The 25,638-nt window shown below is 41.1% G+C and overlaps 2 protein-coding genes across 4 annotated transcripts in view; one reads left to right on the top strand and one right to left on the bottom strand.

The window, feature by feature from the left end:
- mib1 (MIB E3 ubiquitin protein ligase 1) overlaps positions 1 to 8,117 on the bottom strand; it is a 95,561-nt gene extending 87,444 nt beyond the window's left edge. For all 3 annotated transcript variants that reach the window (XM_089009163.1, XM_089009164.1, XM_089009165.1), the window contains exons 1-4: positions 7,251 to 8,117; positions 3,383 to 3,554; positions 1,491 to 1,620; positions 697 to 801 (exon numbers count right to left, since the gene is read on the bottom strand). In XM_089009163.1, the coding sequence (XP_088865289.1) occupies positions 697 to 801; positions 1,491 to 1,620; positions 3,383 to 3,554; positions 7,251 to 7,479 (636 nt within the window). In that variant the 5' untranslated portion in view covers positions 7,480 to 8,117. The remainder of the gene's footprint in view (positions 1 to 696; positions 802 to 1,490; positions 1,621 to 3,382; positions 3,555 to 7,250) is intronic.
- The window catches only part of abhd3 (abhydrolase domain containing 3, phospholipase), a 45,784-nt gene continuing 27,258 nt past the window's right edge, over positions 7,113 to 25,638 (top strand). The window contains exons 1-3 of the mRNA XM_089009166.1: positions 7,113 to 7,164; positions 14,737 to 14,944; positions 16,470 to 16,633. Coding sequence (XP_088865292.1) covers positions 14,783 to 14,944; positions 16,470 to 16,633 — 326 coding nt within the window. The 5' untranslated portion in view covers positions 7,113 to 7,164; positions 14,737 to 14,782. The remainder of the gene's footprint in view (positions 7,165 to 14,736; positions 14,945 to 16,469; positions 16,634 to 25,638) is intronic.

Raw genomic sequence — 25,638 nt, 5'->3', positions numbered from 1 at the left:
TTTAGAGGTTACGAACTAGAAAATCTGGTTGGCTTCTTTTACTACTTTTACTTCGCTGCCCAACTTTAATACCCGTCTCAAAAATCCCTTGTACTCTTGCATTCGACTCAGCATGATTCCGTCTTGATCTTGGCTTTACTCCCTGGTGCTTTCTACTATCATTGTGACTGCTTTATTTCCTGTATATGATAGGTGTCCACGTTAAGTGCTTTGTTACAGCGTTAGCTGTTGTTCAAGCACTTTATAAATTACTATGGATTGTATTGTATGAAAAAAAGTCACATTCAACAAATGTGCACAAGTGTGCTTTTAGTCAGAGACGCGTGTGTTGATGCATGCATATTCCACTAACTTTAAGTTGATCTCCATGTTCACGATCACTCGCTCTTAAAAAACAGATTGACTTTATCATGCAGATAGCTGACTTCCACCTTCAGCTACTTCTACAAACAATGGAGGGGTGAGCCCACAGTGGCTCACACAAAGTCTACAGTGAGGGAAATAAGACCCTCCAACGTGCAGCCAAACACAAAAGCCACCTGACAGCTGATAAATTGAAGGACGCGTGTGTGTGTGTGTGTGTGTGTGTGTGTGTGTGTGTGTGTGTGTGTGTGTGTGTGTGTGTGTGTGTGTGTGTGTGTGTGTGTGTGTGTGTGTGCGTGCGTGCGTGTGTGCGTGTGCGGTGCATGTACTCACCATTCCCTCAAAGCCGACACGGTACAGGTTCTTGGCCCCATTGTCCCATAGCACGTAGGCAGCACTATGAGGACTGGCAGCGCTCCAGTCTTGAATCTCGGTCACCTTATGAGGAAAAAGAGGAAGTCTAAATATTGGATGTGCTCATTGCTGTATCGTTGTAAAAAAAATACCAGCAATGACACTAAAAACTAACTTTTTCTTATTTTTATGTTGTGGGTCAAATATACTAATTATGTTTAAACAACTTTCTGCCCGGTAGTCGATTGGTTAGCACACCGGCTTCACAGTGCAGAGGTTGCCGGTTCGCGTCGCGGTCCGGCCTCCCTGTGTGGAGTTTGCATGTTCTCCCCGGACCCGTGTGGGTTTTCTCCGGGTCCTCCGGTTTCCTCCCACACTCCAAAAACATGCATGGCAGGCAGATTGACCACTCCAAATTGTCCCTAGGTGTGAGTGTGAGAGTGACTGTTGTATGTCTTTGTGTGCCCTGCGATTGGCTGGCAACCAATTCGGGGTATCCCCCGCCTCGTGCCCGAAGACAGCTGAGATAGGCTCCAGCAACCCCCGCGACCCTAATGAGGAATAAGCGGTACGGAAAATGAGATGAGAGATGAGAGAACTTTTTTCCACATTGGACTGAAAGTCCTTCTGCCACAATTTGATTAATTGAGTTTGAGGTAGAGGTCTTTATTAGCTAATCAGATGGACAGTGACAAGGACACTAACAAGGACACCGACAAGGACACTGACATTGAGTCAAATGTGTGTTTTGGAGGCTCATTATTGGCCATTACCTTTCCTCGCCTTCCGTTGCCTCCATCCTGGTCTTCCCACTGCCAGTCCACTCCTCGCACTACCCGGCCACCGGTAAAAATGCCCCTGGCTGTGATTTTCTTTGATTTGCGCCTCGACTCCAGAAGCACTCTGCCCACACAAAGAAAGACAGCCCATTCAGTCGTTCAAGTCTCTGATTCACTTTTTCCAGAGTTGGACCAATGTTAAAATCTATGGCATACTATGAGGATATGTCAACGTGCCAAACTTTACTTGGACTTCATGTGGAAAATCTTCAGGCAACAGTCATCAAGGGCATACTAAAGTGTGATTGTACACATTTCACGAGGGAGGTCCGAATCACATTATTTTGCACCCGAGTCCAAGGTGAGTCAATTGATTCTGCTCATCAATTGATACCAAGTCAGAGCTGATAGAAGAGCATAGGATTCAGCAGATACATGGTTGACTGATTATTCTACAAACAACTCCTGGTTAATGGCCTCATCAAATGCAATCAGTGGTACACAAGTTTGTCACAAATAATTCACACCTCGTTAATACTTGTATTTCCAGTTAAGTCATTTAAAAGCATCACATTTGCAAGCTTGTCGACTTTGAATAAAATACTCACCAACACATTCAGCCATAATTTTGCCTTTTGCGGTCCATGCAGCTTTGCAGACTTGATCGTTGTAACTTTGTGCAACCGCTGATTGTTGGCAAAATGTTTCCATGACTCACTTGCATCTTTTTGCCTTCACACGGGCATACAAAGTGTGTGGCCATTTCAAAAAGTAAATAAACACAACTGCTACTGGTCACAATGGCACTATAACATCGTGAACGTCTCCTTGCTCAGAATGGACTAAAAGAATATAATACAGCCTCCCACCCCACCAACATGTTGGAAGACTAGTGTGATCTCTGGGGGGGTGACTGCCTCAGTCATTGTGCACTGTGTGCACCGTCTGTCTCAGGGGGCTGGGGTGGGGGATGAAGTTGTGCCCGCTTGAAAAGGCAGCCAGCCGTCTGTTGGGCCATGTGTTCGTCTTTTTGGGACACAGGGTTGATATAAAAGAGGCATTGGTGTGTTTTGGCCAGAATTTCAGATAGATATTGGCAGCAATTGGGCACTAAAAACAAAGAAAAAAAGGACTTTTTACAACAGCCCTGTCCAGCTCATTCAGATGATCAGTTCATCGGCCAGCTCGGAAGCAGCATTAAAACGACGCAGATTATTTAAATCAGGTGTGTTGCTCCTGGGAGAGCTGGAAAACAGGCAGGACAGTGGCCCTTGATGACCGAGTTTGGACACTCTTGATTTTCAGTATATCCTATTTCCACAAATAAACATGCAGCATATCTTGTGAGACTTCAGCTCAGTTTCAGCATTGTTTGTGTTTTATGTGATTGAGTTCCAATAATAATGGAAAAAAGCAAAGTTGCCACTGGTGCGTGTGGCTGGCGCTGCTCACCCGCAGAAAAAAATATCCTGTGACTGTAAAGTGTCCTTGAGAATTTTGAAAGGCACTTATAAATGAAATGCATTATTATTATAATAATCACTGAAATATTATCATGGAGACATCAAGTCATTTCAGATGGTAAACACTGCTCTCTAATAAGAACCAGTGTTGCTTTTCCCACTGCGGCAATTGAACCATATATGCGAAACTCCACCTTAATATAACATGCAAAAAGATTTAATCAGTGTGTTTGTTGCCTGGCAACTGGGGGCTGGGAGCACCAAGATAGATTATGTCTGCCTGTGAGCAAGGGCGCAGTTAAAAGGTTCTCAAATATCGCAAACACAGAGACCCAAATAAAAGAGTAAAAGACATAATACTGTCACACAAACCCAATGTCTGATTTACTTGTTTGTTTTATTTAAGCAGGCATCTGAACTAACCTCTCACTGCCTGGGGTGGTGATCCTGTAGAAGCGGTGTCTCAAGTGATGTTTGTCACCATGGTAACAGGTTGTGCAGAGATCGTAATTGGTGCACTCAGCACATTTCCAGCGAATGCCAATGATGGGCTGCTGACGGCAGGTGTCACACATCGTTCCGTCATGCTTGATGCCTGCAGGACATGGAGGAGTGTTGGTGAGTTAAATGGGTGTGAGTCGCTGCACGTAAATACCAGGGCTAATAGTTGGCACACACCCAAAATTAGATGATAAATGTCATAAAAATCTCAGGAGGAGCCAACTGTCGATATCAGTGCAACCCAAAAAAGAATATGAAAGCATTTGGCATTTTGTTTGATGACAACCGAAGGGCTCTAACACTCATACAGTATTGGTTTATATTTACAGTATCGTATATTAGTGCTGCCGGAGCCAGTTTGACCAACTTTACGCTTTACGTGGACAAATGATTTTGACTGGGATCTTTGGCGTCATCACAAATCACCAATGATGATTCTGGGTGATGTTTGACCAGTACCAAGTGATGATTTAGACCTCATCTAACAGGTAACATGTTTAATAACATGTACTCTAATTAATCAAAATTAAATGGAGCGCAAGTGAAAATGATGAAAGATGACATTTGGGTTGGTATGGAGTTTATTTTTGGACATAATGTGATCTATCCATCTATCTATCTATATCTAGAACTATATATACATATACATACATACATACACATACATATATATATACATATATATATATATATATATATACATATATATACATATATATACATACATATATATATATATATATATATATATATATATATATATATATATATATATATATATATATATATATATATATATATATATATATATATATATATATATATATATATACATATATATACATATATACATATATATATACGTGTATATATATATATATATATATATATATATATATATATATATATATATATATATATATATACATATACATATATATACATATACATATATATATATATATATATATATATATATATATATATATGTGTGTGTGTATATATATATATATATATATATATATATATATATATATACAGTAAAGTCTCGTTATATCAATATCGGATATATCGATAGTCCCGGTTATATCGATACTATTTCTATGCACGCACTGAGAAAATTACATGCAAACAGGGTCGGATATATCGATAGTCCTGGTTATATCGATATTTTTTCGGACTCCCTTGAATATCGATATAACGAGACTTTACTGTATATATACATATACACACACACACACACACACACACACACACACACACACACACACACACACACACACACACACACACACACACACACACACACACACACACACACACACACATATATATATATATATATATATATATATATATATATATATATATATATACACATATATACATATACATACATACATATACATACATACATATACATATATATATATATATATACACATATATATATATATACACATATATACACACACACACACATATACATATACACACACACACATACATATACACACACACACACATATACATATATATATATACACATATATATACACACACACATATATATATATATATATATATATATATATATATATATATATATATAGTGAGACCTCAACTTACGAACTTAATTGACAGAGTGTGTAAGGCGAAAAGTGTGTATCTCAAAAAAAAATTCCCATAGGAAACCATTAAAATGGGAATAATCCGTTCCCGGGTTTCCATAAAATATAGTTTTTAACGAAATAAGCCTTAAAACTACACACAACATACCTTATAAATGTGCTATTGTATTGTAATGAAAGAAATACACTGCATTGTAACATAAAGTCACAAAGAGAGGCCCATTACATGAGGACTCAGCGACAGTGATTTTATTTTGTGTCTTCTTGGGCTGAACGAGCCTGTGGTGGGTTTTTTCGGTCCCATCATAGTAAAATTATCAGCAAAAAGCTCTAAGTAGGCAATTGACGTGTGCATTCAATGAGAGGCGGTGTGCAAAGTAGCGCCGGCTGGAGCGCTGTTCGGTCGTGTGCTTTCGCCGAAGATCACTCCGCCAGCCGTGGTGGGTGTGTATTATGAAAATAGTGCTTATTATAAGGTTTAATACACACACACACACACATATATATATATATATATATATATATATATATATACACACACACACACACACACACACACACACACACACACACACACACACACACACACACACACACACACACACACACACACACACATATATATATATATATATATATATATATGAGTAAAGTCTCGTTATATATATCGATAGTCCCGGTTATATCGATACTATTTCTATGCACGCACAGAGAAAATTACATGCAAACAGGGTCGGATATATCGATAGTCCCGGTTATATCGATATTTTTTCGGACTCCCTTGAATATCGATATAACGAGACTTTACTGTATATATATATATATTTCTTTCCATAACTTCTGCTGTGAAATGTAAATTTCTCCACTGCGATACTTATAAAGGCCAATCCATCCATCCATCCATCCATCCATACATCCATACATATGTATGCTAAGTGTGCCAAGTCGACCATTGGTACGTGTGGCTAAGGGTGTTTCTGTGTTGTCCAAGTAACGGACTCGGGCTATAGAAGACGTTGAAAAACTTCTGTTGATTTGGATGACCAAAAAGCAGCTCGCAGGGGACCGTGTGAGTGAGGAAATTATCGCCGAGAAAGCACGAAAACTTCACTCAGATATCAAGAGGTGACTACATCAACGACCATCACAATGGTAAATAAAACGACTTTATTCTACAGTACAGTTTATTTCTTTAACTACAATACAATAGCACATTTATTATACATAAAATAATGTATATTTTGTTTAGTTTTAAAGCTTTTTTAGTAGAAATGTATGTTTTATGGGAACCTGGGAATGGATTATTCTCATTTTAATGGTTTCCTATGAGAAATTAATGTTTGAAAGACACTTAAGTTTGTAAGCCAAGGTATCTAGCCAAGGTTGTTCAAAAAAATGCTCTGGTAACCAAAGCAGGTGGATCCTGCTGGAGCCTTTCTCGGGAGACGAACATTGAGGTGAAGCATCTGCGCAGGGCGCCAATGCATATTTGGAACTGACAGTCGCCGCTCGGAATTGAAATAGATTTACATGGGACAGAAGTGAACAGATCTCTTTTTCATGGATGTTATAACTTCTGGTTGACTGTGAAATTTATCTTGTCGCAGATGTGCACATTACGAACATGGCGTCTCTGATCCAATTTGGGAAGGACACTATGATTCTATCCTTTTTCATCTGAAACTACCTAAAACCACAAGAAAATGTGGTTTGGGTTGCACGACTACCTGTGTTTTATGTAGTGTTGCATTTTTTTTAATATAAATTTATGTGACCTGCTTTGTTAAGAGCGTTGTTGCAGCTGCAACTGTTGTTAAAGCACATTATACGTAAGGATGTGTTGAATTATAAAATAATACTGTTGATATCAGAATCAGAATCAGAATCATCTTTATTGCCAAGTATGTAGAACACACAAGGAATTTGTTTCCGGTAGAACACGCTGCACTAGTATCGTTGTCAAAAAAACTGCTAACTGGAAGTGGCACTATACAGTTCCATTTTGGCTACTGTTGAAAGCATTGCAGGGTATCGAGCGACTGGTTTTCGAGGGTCTGCCTTCATCTCAGTGAGGTAAACAACACTAATCGCTCTATTAATATTATATCCAATTTCATTAAGATGGTGGACCTGTTCCTCACTTTTAAAGAAAAAATTACCTGTTGGCGCGCTGTCTAATATCCTCACGTCGTACGCTCCAGAGCAGCGGTAGTTCGCAGCGGTGCCGTTATCCCAGACAACCACCACCTCCTCGGGACTTTCAAAACTCCTGACGGTGCCGACATGTCCCTCTCCGCCGTCCTGCTTTCCCCACTTCCAATCGGGACCACGAACCACTCTCGCTCCGACTCCTTCCATCATGGCCCGGTTATTCCTACCGGTGGTCATTTAACAAACGAAGAAAGGGGGATTGACCCCAGCGAATCTTTTCGAGTTAGCGAGCTAGCTGTGCGAGTTGACAACAAGGGAGCGGACAGTTTTTGAATGCGATTCCGTAACAGAAGCCGCACAGCCCCACGAAGCTCGCTAGCTGCTTAAGGAGATTGCCTCTTCTTTTGCAACTAAACGCTGCATTCGTCGAGCCCTTGGAAAGTGAGGGAGGTATTAGGCGGAAAGCTGGCGAGGCTGCGACATTGTTTGCTTAGCTGACCCTCGTCGCCTCAAGAATGCTTCAATTGAGAAAGCTAAAAGCGAGCCTTGATGCTAAACCTAAGCTAGCAAAATAAACCGCGTCCTTGCCCAAGCCGCCAGGTCTTTGCGCCGATTGTGGCTCCTTTCGGTGATCCCAATTGCTCCGCAAGGGCGCAAGACATTCACCTAGAAGTATTCGCTTTGTTGGCCCGGCCGGAGATGATTCTCCGCCTTCTCTTCTCCTCTCTCAACCCCCTCTACTGGAGTCAAGTCAGAATAAACACGCCGCCATTATTGTCAATCATCACTCCAAGGAGAAGCCAACACCAGCGACAACAACCAGTTAGGGTTAGGCAGAGATGTACGGAAAAGCACGAAGGAAATGGTGGTGTGTCGTTCGCGAACGAACCGGTTCTTGGAGCCGACACTTTCAGTGAACGACTGGAGCCAAACCTTAATAGGGAGCCGCTTGAGGAGCCGACTTCTCCCCCCCCCCCTTGATTGAAGCCGCACGCGATTGGTTAAAATCCGTGGTAAATAAATACACAAATATCCATCCATCTTCTGCTATCCATTTTCTCTTACCCGCAGGTCGCGGGGGCAGTAGCTTCCGTAGGGAAGCCCATACTTCCTTCTCTCCAGCCACTTCTTCCAGGTCGTCCTGGCAGATCCAGAGGCAAATACATAAATAAATAAAATTAATACGATAAATTGCAAAAAGAACACAAGACCACACAAAAAGAAATATGGAAACTAAACATGAGCATGTGCAAAGAGTACTTCCTTTCCCCCACCTATTTTGTGACGTGTCAAAATCCCAATGGTTTATATCCCTCCCGACAAATCAACACTACTCAGACACCGGAAAAGGAGGAACATCCGGAAGTACAAAAGAGCGCCAAATAACTCAATTTGTAATAAACTCTTCTCCATCTCAATCGCGGGGCAATCCGTTTGTTACACCGGAGTAAAAGTTACTGTGTGAACCTGCTCGCTCAGTGTTGTGTCATGTCATTGCGTTACTTTTTTGTTTCCTTTTCGTGCTCGCATTGTCTTTTCCCGCACCGCAATTGCCTTAACTGCCTCGCGTACTAATTGTGCATCGTTCTCATCAGAATCAGAAAACCTTTATTCGTCCCACAATGGGATAATTTGCAGTCCACACCAGCAATATGAAAGGGGGTGGGGTGGATCTTTTGTTGCAGATTGTTGTCACGTCGCTGATTCCAAGTAAGCCTTTTGTTTTTTGACTTTGCTGTTTGTCTCTGCTGTCTATCGAACCCGGCTTGATGCCCCTGGCAAACAGGTCCAAGGTGAGGGAACAGACTAAGAATGGTATAACACACTTCTTATTCTGAAACATTTTTTGTACAGTTCAGCTGCTCATGACCCTTTTTTGTACATGTACCTATACATTTTAGAGTTATTTTAAATATCTTATTATTTGTATTCAAATCGCTCCTCCTTGCCTCTCCTAGCTCATCCACCTCTACACTCTGCTGACCAGACATCATTAGATGTGCCAAAAACTAATCGGAGTCTCAGAGAGGATCAAGCATTTTCCATTGCTGGTCCCATTCTCTGGAATGACCTGCCACTGAACACTTGGCAAGCCCCATCGCTGCCTTTTTTAAACTCGTCTCAAAACTCACTCTTATTCTTTGGCCTTTTGTTCGGTTCTAATTCTTGTTTCTCATCTGGTTCGGTTTTCAACGAAGTTCTGTGATAAAAATATCATCGAGGACGATAGATTGTGAACAAAAAACTACTTTATTCTAGTGAAACAAAAAGAGAACATCTCTCGTCGAAGCGGGGAGCCAAGAGCACACACAAAAGCACAAAGAGCACAAAGAGAGAGCGAAACCTCCCGCTCAGACTAGTTTTGAACGTACACAGCAGCGATCTGTTGTCCAATCAGCTACGGACAAGTATAGGAAGTCACACAGCAGCGATCTGTTGTCCAATCAGCTACGGACAAGTATGTTGGGGGAGCATTTAGACTGAAACTTGATACTCGTTACATCCTGCTTTCAAAACTATTCAACTAATAAACTTCATACATCCATGTAGACTAAACTAAACATGCAATAACATAATACAGTAAAGTCTCGTTATATCGATATTCAAGGGAGTCCGAAAAAATATCGATATAACCGGGACTATCGATATATCCGACCCTGTTTGCATGTAATTTTCTCCGTGCGTGCATAGAAATAGTATCGATATAACCGGGACTATCGATATATCCGATATCGATATAACGAGACTTTACTGTATGTACTAAGCTAAACATGGAATAACATAATATGTTTACTAATCTAAGCATGAAATAACGTAATATGTTTACTAATGTGCATAAGCACTCTATCACCTTTGACTCAGCATGATTCCGACTTGATCTTGGTTTTACTCCCTGATGCTTTCTACTAACTTTGTGACTGCTTTATTTCCTGTATATGATACCTGTCATGTGAAGCGCTTTGTTGCAGTTTTAGCTGTTGATAAAGCGCTATATAAATTAATATGTATTGTATTGTATTGCATTGCATTGCATTCTATTGTATTGTATTGTAATTTTATATATACATGTATGAAAGCTGGGCAACCGAGAAACCGATTACAATGGCTATGTGAAGTACCACCTGAATGTCTCATGGAAACTGTAAATGCAGCACTGAGGGCAATCTCTTCCCTTACGATCACGGAAACCAATGAGCTGTTATACGCTTCAGCATCAGTGATCCGAGAGATACTTGCTGATAAGAGCAACCGTGAGAGCAATGAGATACATTGCCCACCATGGAAAAGACAGTTGGAGTTAAGATCAAGACAGCTCGGAAAGATGTGAGTCAATTGTCGGAGGCCCAGAGAGGTGTCAATGGCCTTCATCCTTTCCCGCATGTCCCCCACATGCTCGATGAGGGTACGTTGTCGACATGGCTGCTCTTCCCAAGCCTCTTTGGCGATATCCAGCAGTCCCCGGGGTCTGTAAGAGTACAACAGCTCAAAGGGTGAGAAACCGGTAGAAGACTGTAGTACCTCCCTCACGGCAAACAGCAAGTACGGAAGCAGTTGATCCCAGTTTCGGCCATCTTCTTTGATCACTTTCCTCATCATGGCCTTGAGTGTCTTGTTGAACCGTTCTACCAATCCATCTGTCTGTGGGTGATAGATGGAAGTTCTCAGTTGCTTGACCTTGAGCAGGGCACACAGGTCCTTCATGACCTTGGACATAAAGGGGCTTCCCTGGTCTGTCAGTATCTCCTTTGGGATTCCTACCCGGCTGGCGAGAGCAAACAGTTCCTTTGCAATCTGCCTAGTGGTAGCCTTTCTGAGGGGAACAGCCTCTGGAAACCGAGTGGCATAATCAATCATAACCAAAATATACTGGTGTCCCCTAGCACTTTTTGGTAGAGGTCCAACTATATCCAGCCCAAGCCTCTGAAAAGGGGTCTCAATGATGGGTAAGGGAATGAGCGGGTTTCTGTATGCGGGCTTTGGCGCCACCTGTTGGCACTCGGGGCAAGAACGACAATAGTTCTCCACATCCTTGTGCACCCCTGGCCAGAAGAACCGTTGCAAGATTCTCTCTTTTGTCTTTTCGACCCCTCGGTGTCCCCCTAGCAGGTGTGTGTGTGCCAAGTCCAGTACTGTAGCTCGGTGTGGTTGTGGCACAAGAAGTTGTTCACGTACTTCATCCTTTTGCTTCGTCACCTGGTATAATAGCCCCCGGTCAACAGCAAAATGGGGGTATGTGGGACTTGTCCTTTCCCCCAGTACTACACCCTCTAAAACCTGCACATTCTTCATGGTGTTGGCAAGGGTAGGATCCTGTAACTGGGCTGTACCATACCGGCCTGTTAGAGGAGGCAGCTTCTGGGCCCCGGGGTTCTCATCACCACTGGAAGCCAGGAGATTTTCTGGGGCTGGAGTCTCCTCGGCGGTCTCTGGGCCAGATTCCGTCTCCGGTGGTGCATTGGCTGTCCCTAGGAGAGCACAGGCTGGGGAGAATGAATCAGGGGGGTAGGCTTGAGTATTCACTACACGCGTCTTACCTCTCCCCTTCCGAGATAGTCGGGCCAGTCTTTCCTGTGTTTCTCTCTACAGTGGGTGAAAGGCCGGGCAGTCGCGTCCAATCAGAACGGGGACAGGGAGAGAGTCAACCAGAGCTTAAGAGCCTTGCAAGCCAATCAAGCCGTGATCAGCCGCAGGTGTGTGGTTTGAATTGCTGCATTCCACCAGATGGGGCCAAGACTCTCTCTGGGTGGAGCCATTTTAGGGGGATGTATTTGCCCTCCAGGACACAGCCTCTCGTGACATCACAATATATATATATATATATATATATATATAGTAAAGTCTCGTTATATCGATATCGGTTATATCGATAGTACTGCTTATTACGATACTATTTCTATGATCGCAAGGAGAAAATTTAAATGCCGCAGGATCGGATATATCGATTGTCCGGTTATATCGATATTTTTTCTGACTCCCGAGAATATCGATATAACGAGACTTTACTGTATATATTTATATATATATATATATATTGTAATGCCCCTCGCCGTGATAAAGGATGCGCACAGTCGTTGTATATATACAGTGGTACGTCGGTTCTCGACGCCTCAGTGTTCGAACAAAATATGAGATATTCATGCTTCGGCGCTCGAACATCAATCGGTGTTCGAACGCCAATACGACGCGTGAGTGCGTACGCGAGGGTGGAGAGCTGAACGGCGCACGGGCCAACTGTTGTCGCTAGCGGACGTGCTGCGTTTTGCTCTAGCGTTTAATATAGGTGTATGAAGAGTTTTAGCCCCTAATCATGCCTCCAAAGAAAGTAAGTGCTACTTAAAGTGACAAAAGAAAAGTAGTGCATACAACTATTGCATTTAAGAAAGAAATAATCGCAAAATATGAAGGAGGTGTGCGAGTGTCTGATCTGGCGAGGGAATACAGCATGGCGAAATCTCCGATCAGTACGATATTAAAGAATATACTGTAAATAAATCCGTGTAAATGTAAAAAAAATGATATATTGTGTGTTTTTTATATTAGTAATTCGTTTTACATAAAATTTTGCATTATTTTTGGAAGTAAATTAGTTTAAGCAACAAAATAACATAACAATAATAATAATAATAACTCGGTCTGCTTATTTCCACCTCCGTAATATTCACCGTCTCCGTCCCTCGCTCACCCCTCACACCACTGCTATCCTTATCCACAGTCTCGTCACCTCCCGCATCGATTATTGCAACGCACTTCTCTTCGGTATCAATCAGAAATTTCTCCATAAACTCCAACTCGTCCCAAATTCTTCAGCCCGGATCATCACTAGAACCCCCTCCTTTCACCACATCACCCCTGTCCTCCAGCAACTCCACTGGCTACCTGTTAAACATTGTATCGAATTCAAAATACTTCTGTTTACATTCAAAGCCATCCATAACCTTGCCCCTCCCTATCTTTCTGACCTGCTTCAAATCTCTGTTCCCTCTTGGTCCCTCAGATCCTCATCCTCCCTTCACCTCTATGTGCCCTCTGCCCGTCTCACCACGATGGGATGCAGAGCTTTCAGCCGCTCTGCTCCCAAACTCTGGAATTCACTTCCACCCAACATCCGTAATATTGACTCCCTCCCTATTTTCAAGGCTCACCTCAAAACCCACTTGTTTAAAATTGCTTTCAATGTATAGTTCTATCTGCAATTTTATTATGTATCATTTTACTTGTGGTTTTATTGCTATGTGCTTTGTTTTATTGTTTTTATTGTGAAGTGTCCTTGGGTGTTTTGAAAGGCGCTTGAAATAAAATGTATTATTATTAAAATAACCGAGAATCTTTTTGGGAGCCAAAAGAGCCTGACCTTTTTGGTGAGCCGATCCAAAAATACCGGCTTTCTAAAAAGAGACGGAATTCCTATCACTGGATGGAAAGTCGAGCGTTTTGGTGGAGGAACCCGTGTACGCGCGTCCCGCCGGCATGCCTACCAGGTCAAACACCCTGAAAGTGGTACAATTGGGAATTTAACCTTAATTTTGGAGGGGGTAGGAGGTTGCACTTGCAAATACCTCAAAATTGTTTTCAAGTGACATTATCATTCGCTTACTAACTGTAGCACCAAAATGATACTTTTTTTAAATCATTTTTTGTGTTTAGCATTTTTGCCATGCCACAACAATATGCCATTGGAAAAAAATATACTCTTGCAGTATACTGTATATACTGTACTTGGTACTAAAATGGAGCTGACTGCCACCTTTAGGAAAATATATAAACTGCTCAAAATAACATTCTAAGAACAGCAAAGTGATTGTGGTTTTCATCATGCAATGGTTGACATTTGGATATGGAAAAAAGGGCTTCTTCCTTTTTGTGTAGAATAGGTTTTATAATGTCATTGACTTACACTACTCTGGGTGTTGTAAAATTGTACCAATTTAATGGATGGAAATCACAGATCTAACAAGAATTTTGTTGAGTAGATATAGCCAAAACTGTTTTTCCAGTTTCTACAACAGTGTAAATAGATCATGTTGGTATGTTCAGAAGCACACAGATTGTAATATAGCCTAATAATAGCACGACATGATTGGAAAAAAAACTAAAAACATTTTTGAACAAATAAAAACAAATACAAACGAACAAAAAAATACAACCTAATGAATGTGAACACAAACTAACTATTATGAAAAAGAATTATTGGCTAACACTGGCTAACCCTAACAAATAACTGCTGCAAACCGCTCTGACACACTCAACCTTGCAAGGGCATCAAGCGGTCGTCGTTATTTGGACAAACAGCGCCCTCGCCAGGTCACTTTGTCCATGCACCCGGTACTCCATGCCCTCCGTTCCAACCTTATCAGGTAGCCCTGGCTGTCTTCTGCAATGCAGGAAGCGCACACACACACACTCACAGGCGCGCGCTAACGCGCACGCACCCACTCATGTACGCGCACGTGTACACGCACCCAAGCATAGACCGGTCTCTGATTGTGTTTGCAGCCGCTGTTGTCGCAGCCCAGCGTCTCTAGAGTCGAGGCGCCTTGCAATGATCTCAACGCAGCTGAATTTGGATGTTTTGACGCGGGACCTGTCTCATTATCTGGAAAACCAAGTTAAAGTTGGTCTGCTGGGCTCTGGAGTGGGACTCTCTCTCGTACTCGGCTTCAGTGTGGCGTACACCTGCTACTACCTAATCTCAGTGGCCAAGGTAAAGCCGTGTTGTGTGCTTATTTTTACGGAGGATTGTTAAAGTATTCACACGTTTCGTTGCATGGGCGTGCAAGAACGAATGGCGCCGCTGCCAGCACCGCCAACCTCAGTGTGGTCGGAATAACACTCTACGAACTATCTGCCGCTTAAACACATTTTTTTTTTTGCATTCTTCGTCCTTATTGCACACTTTAATTTGATGATCCCATTGCTTTACATGACAACCACATGGCTAATGCGGGCGCGCATATACTCGCATTCAATCAATGTTCAGGCAATTACAGTGCACCGGATGTCTCAATACTGTAGAGCTATCTCGAGTGTGCCATCTAGTGGTCATGATGATTCTTCTACTTCTTATTTTGATTAATATTAATGTTATTATTATTATCGTTATACTATTAGCTTGAATAATAATTCATAGTAGTGGCACCCGTAGAATATCTCCCTATCATGCCATGTTTCCCAATCCAAACAATTATTAAAGGCCATTACAGCACTATCAGTTATCAGACGATGTCCACTAAAACCTAAAAATACTGAACACTTCTAGTACCACCATCACAACCAACATTACACATCTGTATGGACATCACATGTATGTGTGTTTAACCTTTACAAAATGCAGATGAAAAATACTGCATTATATCTAAATATTTACATACACACATACTGTATAGACATACAGTACAGTACATGCCGTATTTATTCGACGTTTCACAGATCCGATTGACTACATTGGATCGGCAGATATTTAGCATTTTGTGCAAGATTGGTTTTAATGGTCTTATCAATTCACAAAATAAGTAATTCCAGTAAATACAAAATTGATCACTCCAGGAAAATCCTGTGCTGCCATTTCTCGAATAATCCAGGGTTTCTTAGCAGATGCAGTCTGATTTTTTTTTTCTTTCTGATATTTTACAATAAATTGTTCTGAAATGCATTTTGTATGTATGTTTTTATATTGTGTTTATATATATATAATATTAAATTTTTATTGAATGTAGATTCACTTTTTGGGACGAATTTCTGTGTTATATTGCAATTACCCCCACCAATAGTTTTCCATGAATCTCAGTTATGGGGAAATTTTGGCGATAGATGGGCCAGGTCGAGATCCTCCACGCATAGCGGTGTGCCACTATTCCACGATACAGTAAATAAACAACTTGTTTAGATCTACATTAGTTGGTTCTACACTAGTTCATTTTATGAATAGATCGGTGATTGTCTAATGTATTTGTTTGTGTTATAAATTCTTAAAAATGTCATATTAAAATCAGAGGTGTGATTTTGTCAGATATAACAAACAAAGAAATAAAACCACATGATGTTTTTTTATAAGATTCCAGGTGTCATCTTTTGTTTTGGATTTAGCACTACCTAATGTATTGTTTTTAATCAATGCAGACTACTTGGATTCTAGCAATAGTTAGTGATGAATACGGGAATGGTAACTTTAGCCAAAATGCTGTGGCCAACACAATATTTAACATTTGCTTGTGTGTTTTTTTTTTCAGAAGCCACAGCTCATTTCAGGAGGCAAGAGGTTTTACCAGTTCCTGCATGAGCAATGCCCCATCGTGTCAGAGACCTACTACCCCACCTTTTGGTGCTGGGAAAGCCGCATCCAAACGCTTCTCAGACCCTTCGTCACGGCCAAGCCCGGAGTGGCCTACAGGAAGTGAGTCCTGAACTGGCATTGACTCTTACACAAGATACAGATCTGAGATTTCTGTTAAGACTGAACTGAGTGAGCTTTGTTCCACTGGGAGGCATTCTGCCTTTATTCTCTATTTCACAACTAATCAGTCTTATCTTGAAGCAAAGGTCTGAGGACAAAAAGGGCCCTTTGTGCCTCTACTTTGGCAATGTGCAAAAATACTTACCCTTGTTGCAGTGTCTGAAACTCATGACAAAAAGTTAGTGGACTCCAGGGCAGACAACTCCGAAAAGTTGCCTGCCTGGCCATAAAGTTGCCTGCCCGATTTTTAACAACTTGAAACACAATAAGACAACTAATCGCAAAAAACATTGTTGCAAAGTATTAAGGATTGATAATCAGAATATATAACAGAACATCACTTTAAAATTAAGTAACTGATGTACCTACCAAAAATGCTGCCTTGCCTAATTTGTCGGAAATGTCCTCTGTTGCTGATTTAGCTCCAGTTGTCGTTTGTCCATACACTTCCCGGCAGGTTGTACAGTGCAATATTTGCATTGCGTTGTCTGCTGCAAGCCACGTAAACTCCTCTTTCCACGATGCTCTCAATGTACATTTACGTTTTGGAGCGTCTCTCTTCTGGGGCTGAGGTTTTGGCTTGATTCCTAACCACTTATCCATTTTTCTTGTGTTCTCTGTGCGTCTACTTTTGAAAAAGATATGCAAATGCACCCGGAAGCACGAAGTTATTCGATGCAGGGTTCTGATTGGCTGCCGAGTATGTCAATTGCCAAATGAACCGAAATTAAAAATTGCCAAACGAACCGAAATTCCAAAATTTCAAACCGAACGAATATTTCGAAATCGGAATAAAACAAACGTTTGATTTGAAAAAAAATCTTTGTTTTTTTTTCTGGAAAAAGTTGTCAGCCACCCGGGCAGAGAGGTTTTGGAATTTGTACGCCCGGCGTAAAAGTTACAAGCCTCGGGCATCCGGGCAAACAAACACTGCTTGTAGGGAGAAAACTAAAATTGCGTCTCTCTTGCAAATAGTGGTTTGTAAAAAAAATGTTTGCGGTAATTATAATTACACTTGCCCAAATGTGCCTTCATAAATTCCTAATGCCATAACGTTTGAGATTACTGAAAGGTGTCAAAAGACATCATATCCAGGATTGACTACTTATTGTCAGTTAGTCTTTTTAGAATGATTTCTGTAGACATTGTCCTCCTAGTATCATCATTGGTGACATTACAAGGACTTTTTGAGTGGTAATCCACATTAGTCCCATCCTAGTGACAGTCACATTTGCTGGAGATATGTCTCTGAATAGCAACCCCCCCCCCCACACAAACTTTAACACAGCCCACTTCCCATAATGAAGTCATTAAGAGTTAACCCGACGTTAAAGAGGGTGACCAAAGTGTTTTGTCTTTGGCGGTGCAGGTGAAGCAATGCTGCAGATGCGCAACCCCCCTGCTCCCTTGCCTTTGGCCTCCAGGTGCATATTTCATAGAGCTTCTGTAATTTCATGCTCCCTGTGCTAAAGGTGTAATGTACTCAGGCCAATGTGGACTGGAATGGAAATTGAAAAAGCATATTAGGATTCACAAGCACTGTGCTTTTGATTCCTCTTTTAAGAATAAGAATATGAATTAGAATAAGAGAAAGGAAAGCTTTAATTGTGCCACAATGGGGAAATTTACAATCTACAGCAGCAAACCTGAAGGGTGAGTGGGGGGCTTAGAAAAGAAAAACAAAATGTTGCATGCAACATTTTGTTTCAGAAAAAGAACTATACACAATACAGAATGCAATATAAAGTATACAACCTGGACATGAGCATATATAGCAATTCTCCGTTTATCTCAGTTAATGGGGACCAGAACCCCCCTCAATAGGTAAAAATATGCAAAGTGGGGATGCCGCCTAAGCCTGACCCCTGAGTACCAGGATGATTAAAATATGTAAACAGTATTTATACTTAATATACAGTGATACCTCGGCTTACGAACGCTTTAGCTAACGAGCTTTTCGCCTTACGAACGTTAAATTCATGAGAATATAATCTTGGCATCCGAACTATTTTTCGGGAAACACATGGAACACAATGGAACACAATGAGTGATGTGTCGTTCGCTAATGATCCGGTTGTTGGAGCTGGAGCTCTGAAGTGAACGAGGAGCTGTAAATGGCTGCCAACTTTTTTTTAATCCTCTATTCCCCGCCCCCAGTCTTCGGTTAAAGCCGCACATGATTGGTCAAGATCCGTGGTAGAGGAGGGAGGGGACACACGCACCAGGACACACGCAGCAGTGAGCGGGGGAGGGGTTACAGAAATACAGAGCTGCACATGAACAGGAAAGGCAGACGGCAGAGCTTGAAACAAAAAACAAAAGTGAAAAGGTGAGAAAATGGATAGAAAACACTGTGAAATCTGGACTTGTTTCAACTTTATTGATAGTTCAAAGGCAGGGTGTAGACTGCAAGGTTAAAATAACCCATCAATCAGACTCCACAAATAAGCCGCACAAGCCATCTGTACAATTTGAAGAGTAGACAAGCAAGGGAACCAGCTATTAATGAAGTTTCTAGTGTGTCTGCCTGTATCTGTTGCAATATCACAACTTCTAAGATGTACAACCCAGAGCTCCTTGAGACACTTTATGCAAAAAGTTATCCATTCCATCAAGCCATCAACGACCATCACAAAGGTAAATAAAACAACTTTATAACACAGTACAGTTTATTTCTTTAACTACAATACCATAGCACATTTATTATACATAAGATAAGGTATATTTTGTGCAGTTTTAAGGCTTATTTAGTAGAGAATTATGTTTTATGGGGACCTGGGAACGGACTATTCTCATTTTAATAGTTTCCTATGTGAAATTAATGTTTGGAATACACACTTTTCGCCTTACACACACTTTCTTGGAACCAATTAAGTTCATATGCCAAAGTATTGATGTATTTAAGACAACGACTATAGGAGTACACACAACTACTTAAATGACAACCGACACCCTTTTTCTGTTTTCTAACTGACATCAGAAAAACGTTTTATAGCTTCTAAAATACCCAAAACACGCAGGCTGATATTTTTAGTCAAATGCAAAACACCAATAAAAACAAATTGTCCCAAAACTACTTCAAAATGACCTCGGAAATGGCGAGTTTCAGAAGGTCTCGCCCCCTTGTTCGTGACATCACGCCAGGACCTCTTGCCTTGCTCTAGAATCAAAACAATGGCTTTAGATTGTTACTCATCCAGTTATAAATATGATTCAAATAGTTCTGAAGAGCAAAGCATAAATGTTTGCAATCGATTAAAGAAGTCCTTCCGTATCATTTTGAGGCGTCTGGACTCCAATGTAGTGCCCAGAAAAGGCACAAGATGGCGCACAAGCTCCGTTGGAAATGGGCTGATTTCTCTGCTGGGAATTTGTGTCAACTAGTGTAACTCCATTTCGAACAAAGGACTCCGGTTCTTTATACAGATGGTTATTCTTTCCTGTGATTTTACACCAACACCACCACCATCACCATCGCAGAACACTTTGCCCGCTTTGTGTCCGAAATAGAAGTATTTGGTCTTTGTCCTTTTCCTTGTGAAACAGCGCAGCGATAAAGCTTGTCGATCCTCGCCGTCTTCTTAGTAAAATGAAACTTAAATAGCGTAGAGCAGGAAGTAAATCTCTACCGGAAGTCACAACAGCCCAACACAATGTTAAGAAAATAAAGCACAGCCATCTGCTAGTCAACTACGGGACATCAGTCATAAACAAATGCATCAGCTGCAGTGACACTCCCACCAATCACACAGTGATTCTTGAACACTTTACAATGTATATATTTTTTTAAACAAAACAAAGAAAAACTGGAGTGTATCCTCAAGTCCAGGGGTGTCAAACATACGGCCCGCGGGCCGGAACCGGCCCCCAAGGAGGTTCGATCATGCCCGCAGGATAATTTGAAAGTGGAAAAATGCATAAAAGACATGGAATTGATATTTTTAATTCACTGCAATTCATGGATTATCCTCTAAGGGGCGCACTCGTTCCATCAGAGTAGAAGACACGCCGCATCACTGAGACAGACTGAAAACAGCAGACGGTGTCAATGCACCATCTGCTGCTTGTTGCGACGTTGTTAATACCTTGGTCTCTGCCTCTCCGCTACACCCTCATTAGCCAAAATGTCATTATCCAAATGGAGAAAAGTAGATAAGGAGTGTAGAATTTTCAAAGAAAAATGGACCACGTCCTATTTATTTACAGAGATGCACGGAAAACCTTTTTGTGCTTGGTGTGTTTGCAACAAGTTTCGGTATTGAAGGAATATAATATTCGACGCCACTGCGAGACTCGTCACAGCGAAAAATGTGACGGGTTGCAAGGACAACTGAGAAGAGAAAATATTAACAAATTACTGGCGGGTCTGAGGAAACAGCCGAGAAGTCAATGAAGCAGCGGTAAAAGCCAGCTACCTAATTTCTAGCGAAATAGCATTAGCATCGAAGCCGTATTTCGACGGTGACTTTGTTAAACGATGCATGATGAAGGCGGCTGAACTTGTATGTTCCGAGAAGTGACAAGCTTTTGCCAATATTAGCCTGACGAGGAATACTATAGCAGAGAGGATTTATTGCATTTTCTGTGGCAAGTGACGAGAGCACTGACATCACAGACGTGGCCCAACTGGCCATATTTATTTGAGGAATTGATGAGACATTGACTGTTACTGAAGAGTTTCTTGAGTTGGTGCCAATGATGGACACCACAACAGCCAATGACATTTTCGGCTCTGTCTTTGCTGTATTGGACAGAGTTGGAGTGGACTGGTGCCGCGCTGTCAGCCTGGCTACAGACGGCGCGTCATCTATGGTCGGAAAGAAAGCAGGTGTCGCGACAAAGTTCAAAGACAAAGTACAAGCCCTTAATGGAGGAGATCGTTTCTGGACATTTCACTGTATTTTGCACCAGGAGGCATTGTGTTGCAAGTCGCTGAAAATGGACCTCGTCATGGAGGTGGTTGTTCGCACTGTAAATTTCATCCGGTCCAGAGGTCTGAACCATCGTCAGTTTGACAAACTTCTCAGCGACAGTAACATTACCCACAGCCTGCCATACCACACTTTAATGTTAGTCAGCAGCTTCAAAACAAAAGTTCTGTGATGGAATTCTACTGTTCATACAACTCCATTAATTTTCAGTATGTTTTGTATGTGTATGTATGTTTCATGTACGAAGTTTACAGATTTACAGGACAGGTGAACACTTTCTTCATTACACATTTAAAATCACTCTCCTTGGTTTGTAAGGTGTACGCAGGGATTACATTTAGATTTTATATGCGTATGTGTAAGTGGTTTAAAAATTCCCTTTCTTTAAAAGTCTCATTTAATAAGCGCATTACTATATTTTTCAGTACCAATTAAAGTTTTGTGCCGTTGTACAATCAGTGGGATCAGTTGCAATGCATATTTGTGAATGATAAAAGTAAATTGCACATTTGTCTAAGGAAATATGAGGTGTTTCATGAAATGTTTTGTAAAAGGACAGTTCATTAAATGTCAATATTTTCCTAATGTTTCCTAAAGGTGCTTCTTTACACCAAAACAAAGGAAATACATGATATTTTGCTATTTTTTTAGCAGAATATGGTATAATTTTAATGGTCCGGCCCACTTGACATCTCCCTAGGCCGTATGTGGCCCGCGATGCGAAATGAGTTTGACACCCCTGCTCTAGTCTGCTTCTAGCAATAGAGTTTAAAAGTACATCGCAGAACACTTTGCCCGCTTTCTGTCCGAAATAGAAGTATTTGGTCTTTGTTCTTTTCCTTGCTAAACAGCGCAGCGATAAAGCTTGTCGATCCTCACCGTCTTCTTAGTAAAATGAAACTTAAATAACGTAGAGCAGGAAGTAAATCTCGACTGGAAGTCACAACAGCCCAACGCAATGTTAAGAAAATAAAGCACAGCCATCTGCTAGTCAACTACGGGACATCGGTCATAAACAAATGCATCAGCTGCAGTTACAACTAGTGTCAAATAGTAGTCTTGGTGCAACACACAGCGATTCACCATCACGTTATTTATGTATTTTCCTTCTAATTTCGCCATCAACACGATGTTTTCAGACCAAACAAAGTACCCAAAATGCATTGTGTGTCGCTTTCTCGGTCAAGGGCGTTCCTGACGTGACGTCACGTCAGGAATCGTCACCACCTCGAAAACAAGACTTCCTGAATATTCAGCGCGAGTCTTAAAACGTAAACTATAGCTATATGCGTTGGAATCTTTGTAAAATACACTCAGTAGAAGTGGTTAAATATTTGTGATTACAATCAGCAACCAAGACAGTACTGTATATTTATTGACACCAAGAATGATTTGACAGACGAACATTTTGTATTGATCAAATATGCTTTCCTTATACAGTAAGAAAAACAGCAGACCAAAAGTTTTTAATTGTGATGGCAAGTTATAATTACTCCTCAAACGTATTCAAATTATCCATCTAAAGTGAAGCGTAAAAGAAATGATGAACAAGGGGTTTAAGAGGACAGCCGTAAAGGACAACCAATGCCTTCGGACAAGTTGTGTCCATAATTTGTAAAATCACTTTAAATGACTTAGACTGAACGTATTTTACAGATTCCGCCGCATATAGCTATATTTTACGTTTTAAGACTCGCGCTGAATATTCAGGAAGTCTTGTTTTATAGTTGATGATGATGCCTGACGTGACGTCGCGTCTGGAACGCCCCTGACCGAGAAAGCGACACACAATGCATTTTGGGTACTTTGTTTGGTCTGAAAACTTTGTGTTTATCCGTGTTGATGGCGAACTTAGAAGGAAAACACATAAATAACGCGATGGTGAATCGTGTGTTACACCAAGACTACTATTTGATACTAGCTGACACAAATTCCCAGCAGACAAATCAGCCCATTTCCAACAGAGCTTGGGCGCCATCTTGTGCATTTTCGGGGACGCTACATTGGAGTCCTGCCAGCTCGAATTGATATGGAACGACTTCCTTAATCGATTGCAAACATGTATGCTTTCGTCTTCAGAACTATTTGAATCATATTCATAACTGGATGCGTAACAAGAAAGCATCTTCTCCGAATCTGAAGCCATTGTTTTGATTCTCGAGCAAGGCAAGATGTCTTGGCGCGACGTCACGAACAAGGGGGCGGGACCTTCTGAAACTGAAACTTTCTGAGGTCATTTTGAAGTCGTTTTGGGACACTTTCATTTTTACTGGTGTTTTTCATTTGACTAAAAATATTAGCCTGCGTGTTTTGGGTATTTTAGATGCTATAAAACGTTTTTTTGATGTCAGTCGGTTGTCCTTGAAATAAATGTTATTTATAACCAGTTGAGGAGCCATAAAATGGTTTTACCCAAACACCAACCAAAACATATATGGTTATTTCTTTGAGGAATTCATGTTTATTTTTAGTTAAATGCACACAACGATTCACCATCACATTATGTAGTTTTCCTTTTAATTTTGCTATCAACACTGTTTTCAGATGAAAAAAGTGCCCAAAATGCATTGTGTGTCGCTTTGTCGGTCAGGGGCGTTCCTAATGTGATGTCACTTCAGGAATCGTCATCAACTAGAAAACAAGACTTCCTGAATATTCAACGCAAGTCTTAAAACGTAAAATATTGCTATATGCAGTGGAATCTTTGTAAAATGCGCTCAGTAGAAGTCATTTGAAGTGATTTTACAAATTATGGTCGCAACTTGTCCAGAGGTGTCGGTTGTCCTTTAAATTTGAATATAATATAATTCTAGTATGACTGGTATTTGGAAAGAAAAATGCTTTCACCAAGAGTTAATGTCTCTGACCCCTGAAAACATCATGCTTCTAACTTAGAGTTTCAGTAAGGGCCTCTCTGAGGTGCAAGTACAAGTTCACAGCCTGATACGGATCTTTTGGTGGCATCAGATCAGACTGTGCCATTAAGAAAGCACACAATGCAAATACATCCGGATCACAAGGCATAGTTAAACAGAAGACACACTGGCTTTTGCACAGTTGAACTTGGTCATTGTCAACTGTGGAGAGGAAGTCCCTTGTACCATAAAGTTCAGGTAAAGTCTACATCACGTTGGCCCGACCACTGGGGATATTTATGTTATTTGAGGGCCTGATGAGATGGCTGTTCCAAACTCGGGCAATATCATCCAACACATCCTGTTGAAAATAATATAAAGACAGATTTAGGAAAAGTTGCACAGTCATAGCAGCTCTGATGAGCAAGAAATTATAGAATGAGATGACTTTTCTCTTCCTGCTCCCTCCTTTCTGCCTTACACGCGTCACTCTTTCATGTTTACCACATCTGCCCATTCCCACTTTTCCTTCATCTTTCTTTACCTTGATCATTTCCCCTTCACCCTTGTCCCCACACACACAGACCACTATCTTCTTTCCACTATCCGATTTTTACCTTCTTTTGTGTCCCATCAACACACTCTCACATACAAAAATACAGTGAATTCCGGACTATAAGCCGCTACCTTTTTTTCTATGTGTGTCTTACAATGAATGAGCTGTGTGTCGGAAGCGTAAGACGATCATGGTATAGGCCAGGGGTGGGCAAACTTTTTGAACATTTACATACTATTTTGCAGATACTGGGAGGAGGAAATGGAAATAGATTAAAATAACATACACACTGTGATTTATCAAGAGTTTGTCTGTTTTTAATAAGTTTCAATCGAAGGTGCAAAGCTCAATAATATCTACTTGTGTTAAACTCCGCAAAATCATGGACGGCAACGAACAGGCGAGTCGGTACACCACTAGGTTGCCGATTTGAGGTGTTTAGTGGGCCTCTGTAAATTCGGCCGCTTGGAGGAGGAACTGATTAGAGATCAACTCGCGGAGCATACGATTGATCCCAAGCTACGGGAGAAACTGTTATTGTCCCCTGACGACCTCCCACTATCGAAGGCTGTGGAAATGGCGTTCCATTTGGAGAACATTGGA

This window comes from Hippocampus bargibanti, linkage group LG11 (assembly GCF_051943395.1).
Source record: "Hippocampus bargibanti isolate YZ-2025 linkage group LG11, ASM5194339v1, whole genome shotgun sequence".
In the NCBI taxonomy this organism is placed as follows: Eukaryota; Metazoa; Chordata; class Actinopteri; order Syngnathiformes; family Syngnathidae; genus Hippocampus; species Hippocampus bargibanti.
The sequence above is the reverse complement of the archived record's forward strand: the minus strand, read 5'-3'. Positions and strand labels throughout refer to the sequence as shown.